We start from the raw sequence: 20,002 nt of genomic DNA, 5'->3' as shown, positions 1-20,002 counted from the left end.
TGTGCGAAAGATGTCTACGTGAATGATTGATGAGGGAGATCTCTTCGGAGTTCTGCCTGAGGGTAGAAGTAGCTGGGAGATTTCCTATCAGTAGTGGACTAGGTGTTCCCTGGATTAATGGGTTTCTTTCCCTTCCTGAAGTAACCACTATAACGCCTATGAAAGTAACCATAAAGATAGGTTACTAGTAAGATATTTGTGCCACCAGGACCGCTCACAAAAAACAGACTGCTCAAACACACAAACATGGACCAAATCGTAAAATACAAAAAATAGATACCAATGAAACCTTTCAGACTGTTGCTAGTGACACTTCCAAACCGCTGACAGGCCAAGCAACTTGCTAACGCAGCCCAATACAAATGACTTATACAATAACATAACAAGTGGAGGCGCGAATGCGTGATCCTGGTCTGTGTTGTGATGTTCGAGACGATTGCTTTCAAAGCCTGTTAGGTTTATACCTTGCTTTTTACTTTGCAGCGAAAACAACAGGCCTTAAACCCTACTGGAGCATGGAGTGCAGGTTAGTCATGTTTGGAGTTATTTAGCAATAATGTTTTAGCCCTTTGAAGAGTTGAGCAGTGCTGTGCTGATCCCTCGAGCCTGGCATGGGAAGGGTTGGCATTGCCAGGCTGTAGGGAACCATTCTGTAAGAAACTACGAAACAACTAACGTGAATGTCCTGGAGAGTTAATAATGCAGTATATTGAAGGCACAGCCAAAGTATTTGACATTTGTGAGCGGCTGGGCTAGTGCTCTTCTTGTTGAAGGTTTGTCATTCATAACTTTATCAGATCAGTGAATATAGAAATAGACACTCTGTTTTTTCTTCTTTTGTTGACTGTGGCAAACTTGAGAAGAATGCACCAGGAGGTCATCAAGAGCGCACATATTGCCTGTGGGAATTGCCGCTAGTCAATGTATCATTTTAAGAGAAAACATGGGTCTTGTTCAGTTATTCAGCACACACAAAAAAGAATTAAATATTATACAATCGACATGTGTTAAAACTGCAAAGAGCAATCACAATGCAGAAGCTATTATAGTTTCCCATCCATTTATTGAATATATTATTGTTCAGTTCTTCAGATGGTAGTACACAACAAACATGCAGTCATCTCACAAGTGAGGTTTTGGTCAAAAGATGATACAATGAAAAGATTGTGTTCGAGGGCAAGGTTAGTGTGTTTTCACAAAATGAAAAACTGGTGTCAAAGGACAATTCAGTTTAATTACTAAAGAGTACATTATGGTGTTGGCAGAAAACGGCAAACAGATGAGAACATACACATTTTCTAAAAATGACTGCTTATGTCTGCGGATAAAATCCGTGCACTTTCACATCATTTCTGTTTGTGAGTAAATATTGAGGTAGATATATGGTCACTCATTGTTAATGTTTGGGCAACATTTCTTAGTTCCTAGGTGCCATTTGTTTCCTGCTACGAAGGCGGCTTCATTACTCATTTCTTTCTAACAACTTTATTTACGTTTTGGTAACGACAAGAGGCTGTCTCATCAACATACATGGGATACGGCTGGCAGCACCGTCCCCAGCTGGTACACCCCAGGAATCGTTCCCATCCAAGCTGTCCAAACAGGAAGAGAATACACGACTCATTAACAGGTTCAAACTAAGAACCGCAACAGCTGTGCAAGTGTTTGGGGCATGAGTCCGCATCCTTGAGGGAAGAAGAGGAAGGAAAGGCTAGACTGTCGGAGCACATCCGACATTTCGGAGGGATTTCTCCCAAGCATCTGTTTGTTTCATGTAGGTTTTATATAGGAGTCAAACCCTGCCAAATGTATACAGTGTGTCACTCACCGTTGTGGACAGTTTCCCCATGGTATAGATATCCCACAGTTTTCTTCACCATATGTTCAGAAGGGGACAGGTGGAAGATTCCCACCGGTGGAATATGGTTAGTTTAGCTGCCAACAGTAAGAGTCGCCCTATGGGTGTGGTTAAAGGGTACGTGTTGGTATCCCTTGGGTCGTCGAGTGAGTAGGTCAATGGATGTACTGCTACAGCTTAGACCGTGATATTGTTAATCAAGCCATGCATCGTCCTCCAAATGCTCTGTACACGATTGTAGCTAGACTGTGAAGACTCAGAACGAATTCAACCATGAACAAGTAAAAGAGTGCTGCATAGAATCACACCTACTCAGCTCAAAGTAGGAGTTCAGAGTGAGGCGTGCGAAATGCAAGCAATGGCTGGGATGGGTCAGGATTAAAGCATCACATGAGATGGGTGGTCTGTGCATAACCTGGATTCACACGTCTTACACATTGATCGCTGCCGTCTGGCCCTGGCCGAATATGGAAGAATCATCTGAAACAGTGAGACGCAACATAGCGCCAGTTTAAAAGTACATTAAATTAAGTTAAACATCTATTCACGGTAGAGAATTAAGGGATATCTCAGAGACTGGTGCTGGTGCTGATACTAAACAGGCACTAAGAGAGCAGCTGTAGCAACTTCCACTGGGCTGCCCTGCCACGTGCAGACATCTTGTCACTTGTGTCATACATCCCACTACATGCACACCACATGGAACTTGACATACGGACCAGGATACGCACCAGTCGAGGAAAGGAAAACATGGTGGGTGTTGCATGGGGATTCTGATGGTACAGTTTTAAACTAGAGCAAGAGAGACACTCCCTTCCCCCATTGTCTCACGTACAGAGTACATCCTGTACTAGAACTTACAATTGTACTCATTCCAAATTACACCACACAGGGACTACCACAAAGCAGCATACCCCGACCTGCTTGCAATCTTTTTGAAGCAGGCTGTATCGTATGTAGGGTAATATTGACCGGTCCATCAGTTTGTTGGAAGGCCTGCATCTCTCTGATGGTCTGGGTCCTTACAGAGACAGAATATTGATGGACACCAGATCTTCATATCGAAAAAGAAAGTCTTTAGAAAGACTAGCACTTGCAATGATTCTATGTGCTTTCTTGAATGAATGAATGAATTGGGTTTGTAAAGCGCGCAATACCCAAAGGTGTCTTAGCGCTGAGCGGACCAAGCCGACACAGTAGAACCACAAGCAAGAAGGTGTATCATCAGGCGTTAGGGCTGAGTCGGCGGGAACAGCCAGGTCTTCAGCTGCTTTCTACACAACTGCAGGCTTTGTTGGGAGCAGAGGGCCGGAGGGAGGGAATTCCATAACCTTCCCCCTTAAAATCTCAAAGTTCTCCCGCCCCATTTTACTCACTTAAATCTTGGGATCTGAACCTTGTGTTCTGTGCTAGACCTCAGTGTTCTACTGGGAGTGTACCAGGTAAATAGTTATTGAAAGTAAAGGGGGCCCTTACCATGTAGTGCCTTATGCACCAGGCACAAGGCTTTGAACGAAATTCTGCTCTCCACAGGGAGCCAGTGCAGGCCCTGTAGAAGATGCGCCACAGGTTTGAACTTAGGAATGTTCAAGAGCGTTCTAGCCACCGCATTTTGAAGAGACTGCAGTTTTTTTATCGAGTATTATGGAATGCCTAGATCGAGTGTATTGCAATAATCTAGCTTCGATCCCACTAGGGCCAACATCACGGTCTGCTGAAGATCAGTTGGAATAAACGGGAGTATTTTTTTCAGAGCCCGTAGTAAATAGTAGCCCCTGTAGGTCACTGAATTGATCTGGGCACTGAAGCAAAGATTGGTATCAAAAATGACTCCAAGATTTTTAGCCTTCAGAACTGGCTTTGGTAACTCCCCCCAACTCCTGAGGCCACCACGACGCATTCCAGAAGGAGGTTTAATTACCAAAAAGCAATACCTCCATCTTCCCAGAATTCAGCTTTAAGCAGTTTTCCTCCATCCAGCCCGCCACAGAGGACATGCAGCTGGGGAAATTGTGAGCGTCCATCTTAACCTGGGATGTTACCGACACCACAATCTGTGTGTCGTCTGCATAGGAAAATACGGACTGACCAAAACTCACAATAAGCTGAACCAGGGGGGTAACGTAAACTTTAAAGAGCGTTGAACTGAGTGCTGATCCCTGTGGGACTCCACATGGGAGGGAGAAGGGGCTAGATTTAACCATACCCCCTCAACCCACTGTTGCCTGTTTTCTAAAAAGGAGGTCAGCAGCGACAGTGCCGTACTCCTAATGCCCAGCGTGTGCAAGCGTCTACCCAGGAGCGCATGGTGGACCGTATCAAAGGCGGCAGAGAGATCGAGTAGAATTAGCACCGCTCTGCCGCCCTTATCCACTCTCTCTCTAATTTCCTCCGATGCCGCCACCAGTGCTGACTCAGTGCAGTGCTGGGCTCGGAACCCATGCTGGGCAGGGTCCAGCAGTCAATGGGCATCCAGAAAGGTCTGTAGATCTGCTTATGATATCTGATGCGTGCCCACTTTATTCCAAAGTTGTAAGGCTACATTCATGGTGTAGACCATATGAAACTAGTCAATACCTCCCTTACTCTATCTACCTACAAATTATTTTCTTATTAGTTTAGTCATCATATAAATTCCATATCATTTTTGTATGCATAACACGATAAATATTTCACTTTATATACTTACTCTTTCCTTTTCTATTTCAACGGACAAAATTGCCTGTTACCCTCAAAAGCTCTGAATCACATCTTAAAGTATGTCTTTACATTGTTAACCTCGGCTCTGTCGCAGGATATTTTTGCTTCTGTCACAAACTATTGCACTACAAGACACATACACAAACCTGAAGCTTCCTTCGCATATCTACTTCCAAAAATAACGTTCAGGAGTCTTATCCTTTTACGTTAAGCGTCTGTGGGGGCTGGGAGGGGTGGTTGAGGCTCCCAACTTTCAGGAGTCTTATCCTTTTACGTTAAGCGTCTGTGGGGGCTGGGAGGGGTGGTTGAGGCTTCCAATTTTCAGGAGTCTTATCCTTTAACGTTAAGAGTCTGTGGGGGCTGGGAGGGGTGGTTGAGGCTGCCAACTTTCAGGAGTCTTATCCTTTTACGTTAAGCGTCTGTGGGGGCTGGGAGGGGTGGTTGAGGCTCCCAACTTTCAGGAGTCATATCCTTTTACGTCAAGCCGTCTGTGGGGGCTGGGAGGGGTGGTTGAGGCTCCCAACTTTCAGGAGTCTTATCCTCTTACGTTAAGCGTCTGTGGGGGCTGGGAGGGGTGGTTGAGGCTCCCAACTTTCAGGAGTCTTATCCTTTTACGTTAAGCTTCTGTGGGGGCCGGGAGGGGTGGTTGAGGCTCCCAACTTTCAGGAGTCTTATCCTTTTACTTTAAAGGTCTGTCGGGGCTGGGAGGGTTGGTTGAGGCTCCCAACTTTCAGGAGTCATATCCTTTTACGTTAAGCGTCTGTGGGGGCTGGGAGGGGTGGTTGAGGCTTCCAATTTTCAGGAGTCTTATCCTTTAACGTTAAGCGTCTGTGGGGGCTGGGAGGGGTGGTTGAGGCTCCCAACTTTCAGGAGTCATATCCTTTTACGTCAAGCCGTCTGTGGGGGCTGGGAGGGGTGGTTGAGGCTCCCAACTTTCAGGAGTCATATCCTTTTACGTCAAGCCGTCTGTGGGGGCTGGGAGGGGTGGTTGAGGCTCCCAACTTTCAGGAGTCTTATCCTCTTACGTTAAGCGTCTGTGGGGGCTGGGAGGGGTGGTTGAGGCTCCCAACTTTCAGGAGTCTTATCCTCTTACGTTAAGCGTCTGTGGGGGCTGGGAGGGGTGGTTGAGGCTCCCAACTTTCAGGAGTCTTATCCTCTTACGTTAAGCGTCTGTGGGGGCTGGGAGGGGTGGTTGAGGCTCCCAACTTTCAGGAGTCTTATCCTTTTACGTTAAGCGTCTGTGGGGGCCGGAGGGGTGGATGAGGCTCCCAACTTTCAGGAGTCTTATGCGTTTACGTTAAAGGTCTGTCTGGGCTGGGAGGGTTGGATGAGGCTCCCTCTGCCACAGGCAGAGACACAGTAAGAGGAAGCCGTCTGCACAGTTAGAGAACAGAGGGTTGATTGATCCATTAGTGCAGCAATCACAATGAAGCTGTCTATAAGTGGCAGGCGCTGACAACAAATCACCAAAACAACTCAACAAATACACTAATAGGCATTGACAACTTGGAGAACAGAACTTCAGAGTGGTAGGGCTGGCTTCAATAGAGGCGACAGCTACAGATGAAGGGCATAAAAAGCACACGCTGTACTGATTCATTGATAAGAAGGGAAAAAAATAACAGTCCTGGAGTATCAAACAAATAATTAAAATCTGATTTCTACCATAAAAAAACACAAGCTGAAAGTTGCGAGTTTAACGTGGTAGGTTTTAGAAACAGTCCATACACTTCATGCAGTTGGGCAGTGGGCAATGCTAAACTGAGATGCAATCCCACCCCAATACACAATCACTTAGTATAGAACTGAAAACACGCAGAGTTAAAAAAACTGCGTCTACACTAAAAACTCAAGTATGCGCTTGGCAAAGTAAAAAAATATTAGGCTGGCCGGAGGACACTGGCAGACAGAGGACAATGGGTGAAGTTGCACAAATAATCTGCAAACGGAAACCGTGTCCATACTGAACACTGCCACCCTTTACACTGTGGCCCGACGGGCAAACAGCAGCGTCAAATATCCCTGGGCTGAGCGGCTGCTTCACACCACAGAGCTTTTGGCTGAGACTGCCAATAAATCCTCCTCGCACGCCCCCCAACATCCTTGAATGTACTCCACTTCTGTAGCTATAATATTCACATACTGAAGAAAAAATACTAGTTCTATTATTTTATGCTAGTTTTAGTTCCATTTTTAAAAAGTCTGTTTATAAAATGACTTTTTTAGCCACTAACGAGTCATTTTGTAAGTCGCCATGGCTCGAAGGAAACAAATGCCTGCAATGCGCGCCGTTGGCACAGCTACGTATTTCAAGTGACGCACGGAAGACGGATGGGGGCGGCTGTGTCGCATATCTTTTTTCAGTAAACAGGCCCAGCTGTTTTGTACACAGCATACATTCCTCACCTGTTCTATGCCACAGCAGAAACACATGAAAACAAGTTCTTGACATTTTTTGCTGGCAAATATTTACTTCTGGCATCTGTAGATATTTTACAGCGAGAATCAACCAAATACAGCGCCTGGAAACAGTCCAAAGCAAACAAGCGCGACACGAAGGTCTGGTGAAAAGAGCACCGGTCCAGAGACTCTTAGCAGCCCTGCACCCCATTCAGTGGCTGTGCAGGGTGGAAAGGGGCTCTTCAGGTTTTTTTAAGCTCTCATGTTGCTATTGTATTGTAAATGCCAAGGCGCCCATGCAACGGAAGAGCTGAAGAGAGAATGATTCCCCCACCTGCCTAAACAAAAAATAAAAGCATTGGCAGCAGCAAAAGATATTACCCACGGTACAGCTGTTGGCTTGTCAAGTTGCAGCATGGCTGAAACTTAGAACACAAAAGCGCTATGATGTGTCCAGCGTTGGCCACGAGAGGCAGTGATCAGTTTTCTTAGTATATTTTACAAAGACAAGGGAACCCAATAAGTGGTCAGGGACCTTAGGTGCGAACTATGTTAAGGAACAGCAGTCCCTAACAAAAACAGTTGCAGAGATTCATATACATAGAAATACAATTATATCTATACTTTGATTGTCCAACTGGTCATCATATTTTAATGAAAAAATAAGAAAAACAAACAAGTGTATCCACACAACGGAAAAAAACTCAGGCAATACAAGAAGGCATGGCCAAAAAGGATTATAGCGGTTAGGCCAACATCAAATATGTGAGAGCACTCTTAGCGCACATTAATACATGATATACATTTTACGTCAGAGTGTATACAGTCAACGACGTTTCTATCCCTTTAACTAAGTGCTGGGATCATCTTCAGGACAGAGCAAATGGGTGCCTGAGGCAATTGCCTGTCAACCGAGGTTCTAGAGGGAAGGTGAAAAAGGGGAAAAAAGGAGGAAAGACTGGCGATTAAAATACGAGGAAATTGGATATCCACGGTGAGAGTATTACACGTGGATGGTGAGGCATGCTTCATTTGCTTAGATAAGGACTGTGTCTAGTAGAGTGTTGACCGTCCGAGCATCTGGCGGTACAAAGTGATGGAATCTACTCGGGGTGCAGTTGAAGTCCATGCATTATATGAATGTTTCCATGAAAGTTGGCAGAAGATGATCCCAGCACTTAGTTAAAGGGATCGAAATGTAGTAAAACATCTACTATTATATTTAGGGCCTGATTACATGTTTGGCGGTCCGAGAGACCGAACACCACATTCGCGGCCGCCAGTAGACAGCAAGAGTTGACCGCAGAACCCGTGGTGTGGCTGCGGTGGTGGGCAATGGCTTTCCACATCTATCAATTGATGTGTGCACATTTCGAAAGCACATGTGTCAAATGTACACATATGCATGATATATGTGGAAAAATACCATCTACCCATTCCCGGAGTCTGGCCTATATATGGCGTGTCCAGGCAATGGGTATATAGTACAAATAGAACTTACCTGTAGATTGCTCCAAATCCTTAGTTTCTGCCGACTCAAAGCGGTCGGTCCCACCCCCGCGGACAGCTTGTCGGAAAGCCAACTCATAATACGGACAGCGGTGAACCTCCTCAGTAGCGCCCTTTGGCAGCTGCTTTTCCCCAACCACGACCCCGGCAGTCTGCTGTGTGCTGGCGATGTCGGCTGTTCAGCAGTGGTCTTTGCAATCGCAATCCGCCCATTTTGTAATACAGCAGTTGGACCGCCAAGCTCGCGGCGGTCTGACCGTGGGCACGGCGGTTCAAGGACCACCAAACTCGTAATCAGGCTCTTAGTGTGGAAAGATTTTCAACGACAATCTATATCCCCCAAACCAATTTATTAGAAAGAAGAACAAATAAATGACTAAAACAACAACAAAAAAAGAGGAAAAAAATTATTCAGTAGAACACAATCATTAACTATGAAGAAAATTATAGAAAAGTAGACTAACATTGCAAAAGGCAATGTTGGTCTTTTGGGCAGGAGTGATCGGGTCCTGGGTGGCTTTTTAAGTTCACTGTGATGAGGCTTATCATGTAAATCCTAGTGGTTGGCCCAGGACAACAGTTTTACTTTCAGTCTCTAAGAAGGAATTCAAAATCTTCAAACATACTAATTGTAGGATTTGTGGCGAGTTCCTAGGTGATTTTATCCTGTGAAAAATGCTGATCCTCTGCTGGGATTTGATTAAACTTGTTTGAAAGAAACTGTTGTCTCACATGATTTTCCAACATAGGTTATTGAAGGTGCTCCAGAAGCTAAAATGAGAGCACATTTTCTATAAGTTTACACTATCTTCCTCAGCAATATGAAACATGCACTAACAACAGCAGCAGCCCATCAGTTAATTCCCCAGTGTTCTAATGCAGCTTCTCACAGTGTTCTAATGAACAATTAGAGTGCTAACACCATGTATTCATGACGAATCTGTGACACAATTGAAGCCTCTGAGATGTCCTCAGTGATGTCATCAATGTTGTCATTGAACATGTCATGAGTGAGGTAATATGCGAGGTCATAAGCAGTGTATGGCAGGGGCGCAAGTTATAGTTAGCTCAGTAAACTATAACAGGTGATTGTCAGAGGTCTTTTTTGTTTTCAAACCTTCGCTGTTACCTTAGTTCAACACCTAACTATAACATCAATTTCACTTGAAGTTTTTTTTTGTGACTATCTATAGATGAGGGTTAGAAATACACCTCACCACAAACAGAAAAGTACTATATATATATCTATCAAGGGTGTACCGCTGAGGAAGTTCAATGGTGAACGAAACATGCTAGGACTGCTGAAGCTGGGCTTTCAATAAAGTGGATTGGTACTATCGTTGTGGAGTGCGGCTGTCTCTCGTTGAAAGGGGAGGTTTTTTGAATGTCTGACGGACTGGTTCAGCCGTAGCGACACACCACTTGCAAGAGCGCCATAGTTGCCCGAAAAAGAACCAGTGTTTGTGCTTGTGAAAGCGAAAAGGGCAACGGGGTGCCGCCAAAGACGACCTTCGGTAAGGATCTCGGCAGCCTTGAAAATGGGTTTTGCATGAGACACAAAGAACTCTGAAAGACAGCAGCAATGTAAATATCAATTGACATCACCCACTGGAGGGCGGAAAATTATAAAGGGGACAGTAAACCGGAAGTATCAGAATGCATTTTGAACCCATCGTGGGTCTCCACTAGGGGGCGAATATTATAAGCTGGGTTTATCTTGCTGTTTCTCTGCCCCAAGGATGTCAACGGCATACCTCTGAGGAAGTTCAATGGTGAACGAGACATGTTAGGACTGCCGAAGCTGGTCTTTCAATAAAATGGATTGGTACTATCGTTGTGGAGTGCGGCTGTCTTTCATTGAAAGGGGAGGTTTTTTGACTATATGTAATATATATATATATATATATATACACACACACACAAACACATCATATTATCATAATCACATGCACACATATACATATAGGGGTTAGAAATTCTACTTACTACCTAAGCATCAATGTAAAGGGTCCCACAAAGTAAAACAAAATTTGTGATGTAAGTGTAATCACAACGGGATTACAGCGATGCACTATAATACAATGTCATGCTTCACATTAGAACAACTGACATCCGGGAGAGGACTATGTGGGATCTGTGCACGGATAGGCTGAGAGATCCCCACCAGACACTGTTGTGCAATCCCTGTAAACTGGGGTTGACACCACTTGGAAAGAAGACTGCAGCTTGACCCTGAAGAAGCCCAGAAGAGACCGCAGAAGGCTTACTCCTTTCACATGAGAAAAGACTAAGGGAAATCCTTTCTTGAATCTCCAAAGCTAAAGCCATTCTCAAGGACTGGACACAGTGATCTCCTGCTCCTAGAGAAGCTGTTGCTGTTGAATGACTCCCCCTAAGGCTGCGAGAAGGAGGCAGACCACAGGATATTCTATGCTGTGCTGCCTTGGAGAGAACAGGAGGATTCATTGGAAATTAAGTTTTGGTTGAGGTCCTGAAAAGAGGGGTTCAGTAATGTGGGAGCTGGACCCCAGAAGAGCTCTGCAAAGTTAGAGAAGCAGCTGGAGCATTCAGGAAAAAGAAATGTAACTTCTGGTAAAGTGGTACGTTTTGACTTCTGGAGGTGTAGGAGAAGGTACCAAGCTTCCCGGAAGGAGACATGACCTTGGCTGGCACTTTTTCCATGCTTATTATACTTAGAAGCTTTTGATTGTGAAATCGATGCTATTTCATGACTGCGAAAAGAAGGTCTTCAACCTCATGAGGCCCTATTTTGTTATAGCATCCAGCCTTGCCACTGAAGGGGCTTTTAGCTCTAAAACAGTTTTTTGTGACTACTTGGCAAAACTCTTTATGAGGACACATTGATCGCCCTTTCCTGACTCTTACTCATTACCAGTTTACCCTTCTTCTGTTGAAGAAGATAAGGGCAGTCCTGCAGCTCCTTACTGAGCATGTTTCAGTGCCAGTCTGCTCTGAACTATACACCTAGATCCAAATCACATTGATTTACTTGGATTTTTCCCCAACTGTTTTCTCTGGGTGCTTCGCCAGACTTGATTTAAAATTCATAACTTCTGATATCATTAACCGATTTTTGCTGATTAAATGTTTCTTCTGTTTTTATCACGTTGGTTTGGGAATTTGTATTTGTATTTTTTTTCAACTTATATATTGTTTGGGTGCTCCAAAAATACTTTAAATGCTTTTTCTCCTAGTGAAGTTTGTTGCTTGAGCCAAAGTTAACATGTGTAAGACCAGTATTCCTCACAGAATCCCTCTTCTACTCTCTAGGCACCAGAATGGCTAACTACGTGGAGCTCATTGACTGTTCTCCCACTAGTTATAAATCCTGGTCCCTACACCGACTATATCATATCACACATTAGCATCAATGCGGTTTATTCTACAGCAGTTGGTCACTAATGCCTGATTATGAATCTTCCATATCATACGCATATTTATAGCAGATTTCACTTCCTAATTCTTAGACAGACAAAGTCATGGTAAATCCATGGGTTGGAGTATCTTTCTTGTTTGATTAATTCATTAAAATCATTGATTCCTTCTTTAAACACTGTAATTACCATTCTGACATAGGGCACATTAAGGCAGATACATTGAAGTATCTTGCTATAATGGCCTCTGTCAGACTTATCACTCTACCATGTGTGTCTGACTGTTTGAAAGACTAAAAACTAACTACAATTAGGATTGAACAAAAATTGTGTTGTGGTTATGAAAAAAACTAATACTTGGGTTTCAGCCCTTACATTGAACAGGCAATGCTAGTCAACACTTTTTATGTGTGGGCTAGTCAAGCTCAGCCATCCCAGCTCTCCAGCCTCATGTGTAGCACATCTGTGTTTAAAGACATGTATTGTACTGGCAGTAAAATAATCTTAGGATAAAAACCCAAAGACATGTGATGCATCTTTACATATAAACATCACTGTAGTGGTAAATTTTCACTTATACGATGCTCAGACAGATCTTGCCTTTGACATTACATCACAATAGCCTCCTTTGCATGCCTGCGTCAGATTTGCAGTTTTACTCCATTTCATCTTCTCTTTTGATTCCGGTCTATTACACACAGGTGTTTGAAGTAGATGAACATTGAATATCACAACCACACTGAGCTACAGCATTTCAAAACCACTACTTTCCAGTTTCAATATAACCAAGCTTGATGTGGTACTGTACCTGGAACACACTGAATTAGATTGGCGATCATGGCACTGAAATGAGCTCGAATATCCTTCAAAATTTCCACCTCTTTGTCATTCTCTGCCTCCAGCAGCATCCGGGTCAAATCCACATACTCTAGGAACAGGGCCCCGAGTGCCAAGGTGTCTCGCTCCAAAGCTCCGTTTGTACTAGAACAAGAAGAGCTTGCCAATCAATGAAGAAAACTTAAACATTGATAATCCACAAATTTGGCTAAAGAAATACTGTATAGACTTACCTGTCACTGATAACGCCTGCGTCAGCAAGTAATTCAAAGATCCGCAACAACTGGAGCCTCAGCAGATCCCGGCGCTCTCTGCGCTTCTTGTTCTAGTTTGAACAATATTATCACAGTATCAATTTGCTGGTTAATTTTTTGCTTTTTATGAAGTACCAGTCATGTGCAAAGGTAAGATTTTATAGTGCTTTAGAACACCGAACCTATAAACGTGCATATGCATTTCAGTATAAAACCTCATTCAAATTAGAACACTATACAATAATTCACTATCTCCCACAAGCACAAAGATTTTCAAGTTAGGAGTTTTTGTAGAATACAAACTTGTTACATCCAAGTCAGTTGATAACTCGAAGCAGAGCTCCCCTCTTCTAACTGGCACGAGGGTCATCAATGATTCTAGACGCAAAAGGACAGCACAAGATAAACTCTTCTCCCTTTTTCCCTGCTGCTGAGGGTTTAGATAGCTGGTTTGATATATGTGTGCCTTTGAGATGTTGGAATTGACCAAAAAACATGATAGGTTACCCAGGACAGAATGGATTGTCTCAGGAGATAGGACAGGGAACAATCCATGGACATTGGGTAGATGCATATAATTAGAATCCACACACAATCGCAGGTCTGGTAACACGAGGGAAAACGAAAGAACAAAGTATGGTAGTCAAATCAGAGGGAGCACTGTGCCTTTATCATAGGGTTCCTTCCTCTCACAAGGACCGCAAGTTACCAAGTGTGGGCTATAACTCCCAAGCAAAAAGAGGGAGGAGCAGAGATGTTTTGTTCAAGATGAGTGGTAATTCTGAGTGAGGGGCAAATGGGTAATGTGCTGATATAACTAGCTCATGATGGGCTGAAATTATGCTATTTTATTAGGGGGTTGGTACAAACGTGAAAGGACTTTGATTTGTGTTTCTCTGATTGTTCTGGTGGGGCTGCTATTCAGGCCTTATGCCATCGTTCAAAGTGTGCAAATGGTCTTATGGCACACTGCCTAGCCAGGGGTTCTAGAACCCAATGTTGAAACTGAGCATAGTCTTAATCTGTTTGATTCAGACGGATTATATTGGCCTTTTACATCCGCAAATAGTTTAATCTTAATTTTATGATAATTACCCTATCATGACACATCTATTTTTCCTCTAGTTCTGAAAGGAACCTTGTGCTGCTGCCTGACTGAAATCGGAATTAAAGCAGATAGGCATCGATGGAGACAAATATGATGAAAATCCATAACAGATCACTTGGTCCTAGACTGCTAAGGTATCTCTTGATACCGGAGAGGAGTATAAACCCCAAAACCATTGTGTGCGTCGTAGCCACTGCATCAACCAGAAGGGGCAGCCGCAATGTGATAATCAATGCAAAATAACTGCCTAGTTGTCTATATGTTTCTCCAGTTTACCAGGTGACGCTCTGTAAGATAACAAAATATGTGGTATGGCAAAGCCTCCCTGTTGTACCAAACAATTGAGGGTCTTACACTTTTTTGTCGGGGTTTCTCCATTCAGGAAAAGTGGTTTATTGCGGACTTTAATTGGCTCAAGATGGTGGAGGGTACCACTAATGGAATAGTTTGAAACAAGTATTAGATCCATGGCAAAATGTTTATTTGTATGCAGCTGCCATCCCGAGCCACAATACATATTTGCTATGCCATGATTGGAGTTCTTTTTTCCCCTTTGACAGTAGGTGAGCATAGTTTATATTCATTGAATGCCCAGGTACATCACTCATCTAGCGTTCCAGTCCAATGGAACCAGCTGTATGAATTATGAATAAGGATTTTATATTTAATTACAGCTATAGCCTTGAAACGCAGCATTGGGTGGATATTCCAAGGTTTATGAGTGCTTCCAATTAAGCTATGTTATTACCATTAAAACAGGGGAAGCACATATTAGCAGAGGATTAAGATTCATACCCAATACTCTGCGATTGTTCAATTGCTCTCCCTCCAAATAACTTTAAATCTGGCATTATCCCGCATAGTCAGGTGGTCTAAATGCTTATGAAGATTGTAGAATCTAAATTCAAGAGGGATATGGGCCTGCAAGACATGCACAAATGCAGATATTTAACTGGATTGGACAAAATCACAATCACTGCGTCCATCATTGATTGCGTCACTGTTTCTGTAGCTTTAAAACTCATTAAAGAGTCCAGTCAATATAGGGTCTAAAGTGTGACCAAAGGTTTTTTCTGAAAGATGATGTAAAGCCATCCGGCCCTGGTACCCTCCCTGTTTTAAATCTCGATTTCACCTCTTCCAGTAGTATAGATTCAGAGATGGTGGCAACATGGTCTCTGGACAAACTCTGTTTTACATTGGCCTCTATATGCTGCTCTACTTAGGATGGTATTATATCTTCTTTAGTATATACAAGTTCTGATAAAAGGCAAAACTTATCATCTATCTCCAGTTACTAGGTCACAGTTTGGAAAGCATAGAGAGGGCGCTCTCTCTTCCATTATTCAGGACTTTATTTGTGAGGCTAGTAGTCTGCCTGCTTTATTATTCACGGAGTAGTATTTTTGATTTGTACGTAGGAGCATATGCTCCTTCTTGCCTAATCAAAAGCCTTAAATTGGCACCTGGGGTAGTATTGTAAGACATATTTTATGGGATAGTGTCTTTTTTATTTAGGTTTCTAGGATGCTAGGTTGTGCTTCTAGATTTCCTCTTTTCTCATACCTGATTCTTTTAACGTGGGATCCTTTGAAATGAATCGCCTCTATGCACTGCCTTCAATGCATCCCAAACCATTGGAACTGAAAGCTCCGTATTGTCAATTTGTTCCAGGCAGTATTTGATGGTCTTCCCCACCTGTCTTCAATGATACGCTCTCGGAGGAGGAAGCCATTCACTCCCCAGGCATGATCTTTTTGGGGTCCGTTAATGGAGTGTGGCAGGGGTGTGATCCGACAATTCAACAGGTCCTAAGCTAACCTCTGTGACCATGTTAACAAATCTGTTTAGAACAGGTCAGTTCTGTGATGTCACTGATGGTGTAAGCTGATTTGCTGTAGCAGTTTCACTATCTTCCTGCCTGGAAGTGGATCATAAGCAAAGTCACCGATACCATCATTCAACGCAGTGCCTTGGCACCTCTTTGTTTTTAGAGAAAAGGACACTTATAGAGGGAAGCACATTTTAAACCTACATTGGCAACAAGACATATATATGTGCGTGTTCAATGTGGAAAAAAAATAATTTCACCCACACCTCTAATCAAACAAACACAATGTCCCTTTCTGGTTGCTCACTGAATATAGGTTTAAAATGTGCTTCCTTTTATATATATGACTGTGTGTGTGTTCAATGTGGAAAAAAGTACAATTTACATACATATCTATATATATTTTAGAAAAAAATAGTTTTAAATGGAATAGACTTGGGTAGTCATCTGCATTAAAATTGTGTGCAAGGTAGGTCCTTGAAAACAAAAGATGAGGAGTTATTTGATCAATGCAATTTATATAAAGTTTATGAAGTCACATGATTAATGTTGCTAGTCATGCTTGAGTGGCCATAGCACACAAGTTTCACAGTTCATGCTAGACATTTTCGATTTAAACCAGCCTCTTGTGGGCAAAAATACGTTAGAAAAGAAAATATAGAAAATACACAAAACCCAATAATCCAATATATACGAAAATTATTCTCCAGCAGAAAAAGTCACTGGACCCTAGGTGTGATCTCCTTTTTGAAAAAATCTTGGATACTAGTAGATAAGCAATATAACAGGGTCTATTGGCATGGTTCGATTTCAATTACCCAAAAAGATTAAAAGAATTGGAAATGCATAATCAAGGACTCGAAAGTGGCAGCAAGCTACATGGGGCCATGATGTAAAACGCACTTGGTCGTATTACATAAACTGACACAGTGTTCCTGTATGAGCAAGGCACACCCGCAAATGGGTGTGGTAGGTGCAGATGGGGACAATGCAAAAAACAACATACTTATTACACTGGAGTAATTGAGAGTACATTTTTCAGTGTAGAGGGACAGGCAGTATTTTGAGGAGGGATCAGGGAAATCCTGCTAGTAAGTCCAGTAAGTAACTGTACTTGTCGTCCTCTTCCATGGAAAAAGTAGTGGTGTTTTACTGACTGTGCACAATTTTAAATATGTGCCTTGCAAAGGCCTGAGAAGGTGTAAAGGTATTCCCTCCTTTGCAAAGGGCCACAACTCATGTAAATGAACGTAGATCCCCTTGGGATTGCGCGGGCACAAAATATGCCCCCATGTAATCCAGAATACAGATGGGCCACAGATGCATCTGCAGCCTAGTCTGTGATACCAAAGTGCCCTGGCAAAAAACAGACACATACGCCCATCCTGCACCCAAACACTTTCAGTAATAGCCTCAGGAATAAAAGAAAATCCATGCTTATAAAATTCTGATGAGCGTTGTGCCAGAAGATGTTCATTAATAAATACTATTCGACCATACGTGCACTCTACATGGACCTTATCATGCCCTATACTACATTGCACTTCCTTAGCTTCTTCCATATGTTATTTAGTAAGAAAAAAGAATGAGGAGTAAGAATCAATCACTCGTGTATCATGCATTTGAACAAAATGATACTACCATTAGATATTTGCAGAATGTGTGCATTGAACTTACCGGGACGACAGATGAAATTCTCAATGACGCATGAACACCCTAGGTGTATACTTCTTTTAGTCTCATTCTAATCTTACACTACCTGTGGTATAACATAATCAAATAAATCTAGTGCAAGCCACCTCAGCAGAGGTCATATTTATGGAAGCCATTACAGGCAAAATGTATGGCATGAAATTGTGGTGTTTCCAGCTTCATTTTTTACAATTATTTTTATTGGGTTGCCAACAATAGAAACATTGACTGATCAAGATTTAGAAAGTGTCCGCATGAATGTCCCAGAGGCAGTTGTTTAAAATGAAGGGGTGAGAAGTCCAGGACATGAGTGCTGGCGTGCGACAGATGGTTGGGATATCGCCTATAATCCCAGCTTCATCACCCGCTCAATGTCCGAGTATCATGGTATGGTATAGAGAGGAGATAAACAACAATGTACTCAGACATTTTTATGAAACTTCTGGCAATCGTGTATCATGCTCACAATGCGGCCAGATGGATATCTGTTCAGTGCATCTAAATGCACCGAAGAGCCAAGACTTCAGACAACCCTACATCCTCTGCTCAAAAGAGTCACATGCGAGATAACGGGCCAACAGAACAGCTTTCATGCAGGTCAATGCATATTTTATGATTTGAACAGCAGGAGTAGAGGTAATGAACTTCTAACAAAGGGGAGCTTTATGAAAAACGCTGAGGGCAATTCAGGAATATAGAGATGTTCGAAAACGAAGGCGACGCAGGTCCTATGTTTTGGGCTTTCCCTCTCATGAAAGGTGATTTCTGTATGGCATCCTGTTAAGAGATCTGGGATCTGGATTATCATTTGGGCGATTGATCCCAGATCGTTTTAAATAATAGGACATTGCCGAAAAGGTCATTAGTCAATCCATTGAACATTTTTGTTAATGTTAATGTTGATGTAATTTATAGAGCGCAAAAAATACCCGGAGGTGTCCTGGCGCTTAACCTAATTAGGCCACTTTGAAGGTTTAAATGAGATTCTTCATTCAATATATTTGTACATGATCAAACTGTCAAACTTTGGAAGAATATGTATCGAATAAGTCCTGAGGAAGCTTGTTTTAGACTCTGTACCCACCGAACATGTCGACAAAGAACTTTAGGTTGATCCATTTGCACTGATCAAATTGTACATGAATAATTTCGTCATACTTGCACAGTGACGTTAGATAATAGACATGTGCATCTGAAAGCTACTTTTGCAGATTATTTATATTTCTTCCTTTTTATGTATATTTTCTCTCTTTTTGTTCGTGATTGGATTTATGGTAAAAACAAGGAATTGATGATATTATTGTAATACCTTTTTGTGATGAAATTATGAGAGGTTGGGGAATAGAGCTTTACAGTGGTTAAACTATATGTTACATCGGAGTACATGACTTTACATGTGCTGTGTGACTGAAGAGTGTGAATAGAATTACCTTGGGGAAGTTGTTTTGACCAATTGGAATGCGTCTTTTCAAACATTTGCATAAAAAACACAGACACTCAACTATAACCCACCTCTGGTCTGCGTTCCAAGGCCTCCTTCATCAATGGGTGAAGTTCCTCTACTAGTTCCCTGAAATGAGAAGACGTTTTATCAATGATGACATCATCATTATAATGTAACACTTTTTAGGATACCTTCTAATGCCAATAAAAAGAGGTGAGTGGCAATGCAAGTATCACAAACTTCTGAGACATGAATGGGTATGAACTGGGATCTTTGGTATGATAAATTTGTTAACTCCTTCCCTGTGCAGAAAATAAAGAAATTCAGTGGTCCCACATGTGGTAAACACTTCAGACTAACTTGTGATGAGGGCCTATGAAGGTATGAATACTCCATATGCAATCAGTAAAGAGTGAGAGAGCCTAAGGACACCAGGATCCGGCAGCAGACTGATCCTCACAGATACAGTGGGAGTGTCCTGTACCCCCCATAGCTCTGCTTTCTCTTCCTTAGATCTCACAGGCTGCACTGTAGTCTGATCTGAACTAGGTGAGGATGTGCTAGTGCAACACATAGTTACAATAGGCTTCCAATGGACCAGGCTGCAAAATGTTTAATACCTGGCAGCCAGAAAATGTCTGACCCACAGGGTGGATCCACTGCAAACCAGCCCTGAAAGTGAACTTCCCTAGTGGAAGCAAGGATAAAGTTGAAATTCTTGGCATCTTATTTAATGACTTATTTAGCAAACTCTCAAGATAGCTGTGGAAACTAGTCCCCTACTACAGGCCCAACTCAGTGGCGTAAAGAAACTTGAGGGCATCTCACTTGCAAATTACATAGAGGAGGCCCCCATGCTTCGGATACAGTAAGGCTCTCTCAGGCCAGGGGCCAATGTGCAGGCCCAAAAAAGTTCTAGCCCCCCTGCACAGTGGGGGCTTTTGTTACACCTAACTAGCACCTATGCCATAGAA

General features: G+C 42.7%; 1 protein-coding gene across 6 annotated transcripts in view; it reads right to left on the bottom strand.

Annotated features, from left to right (window-relative positions):
• FRY (FRY microtubule binding protein) overlaps nucleotides 1–20,002 on the bottom strand; it is a 657,235-nt gene that overhangs the window by 220,083 nt on the left and 417,150 nt on the right. For all 6 annotated transcript variants that reach the window (XM_085621668.1, XM_085621669.1, XM_085621670.1 and 3 more), the window contains exons 24-26: nucleotides 19,097–19,154; nucleotides 12,933–13,024; nucleotides 12,671–12,843 (exon numbers count right to left, since the gene is read on the bottom strand). In XM_085621668.1, coding sequence (XP_085477794.1) covers nucleotides 12,671–12,843; nucleotides 12,933–13,024; nucleotides 19,097–19,154 — 323 coding nt within the window. The remainder of the gene's footprint in view (nucleotides 1–12,670; nucleotides 12,844–12,932; nucleotides 13,025–19,096; nucleotides 19,155–20,002) is intronic.

The sequence above is a fragment of the Triturus cristatus genome, chromosome 8, assembly GCF_964204655.1.
Source record: "Triturus cristatus chromosome 8, aTriCri1.1, whole genome shotgun sequence".
NCBI classification, from domain to species: Eukaryota; Metazoa; Chordata; class Amphibia; order Caudata; family Salamandridae; genus Triturus; species Triturus cristatus.
Note: the sequence above shows the minus strand (reverse complement) of the source record. Positions and strands in the feature narration are given on the sequence as shown.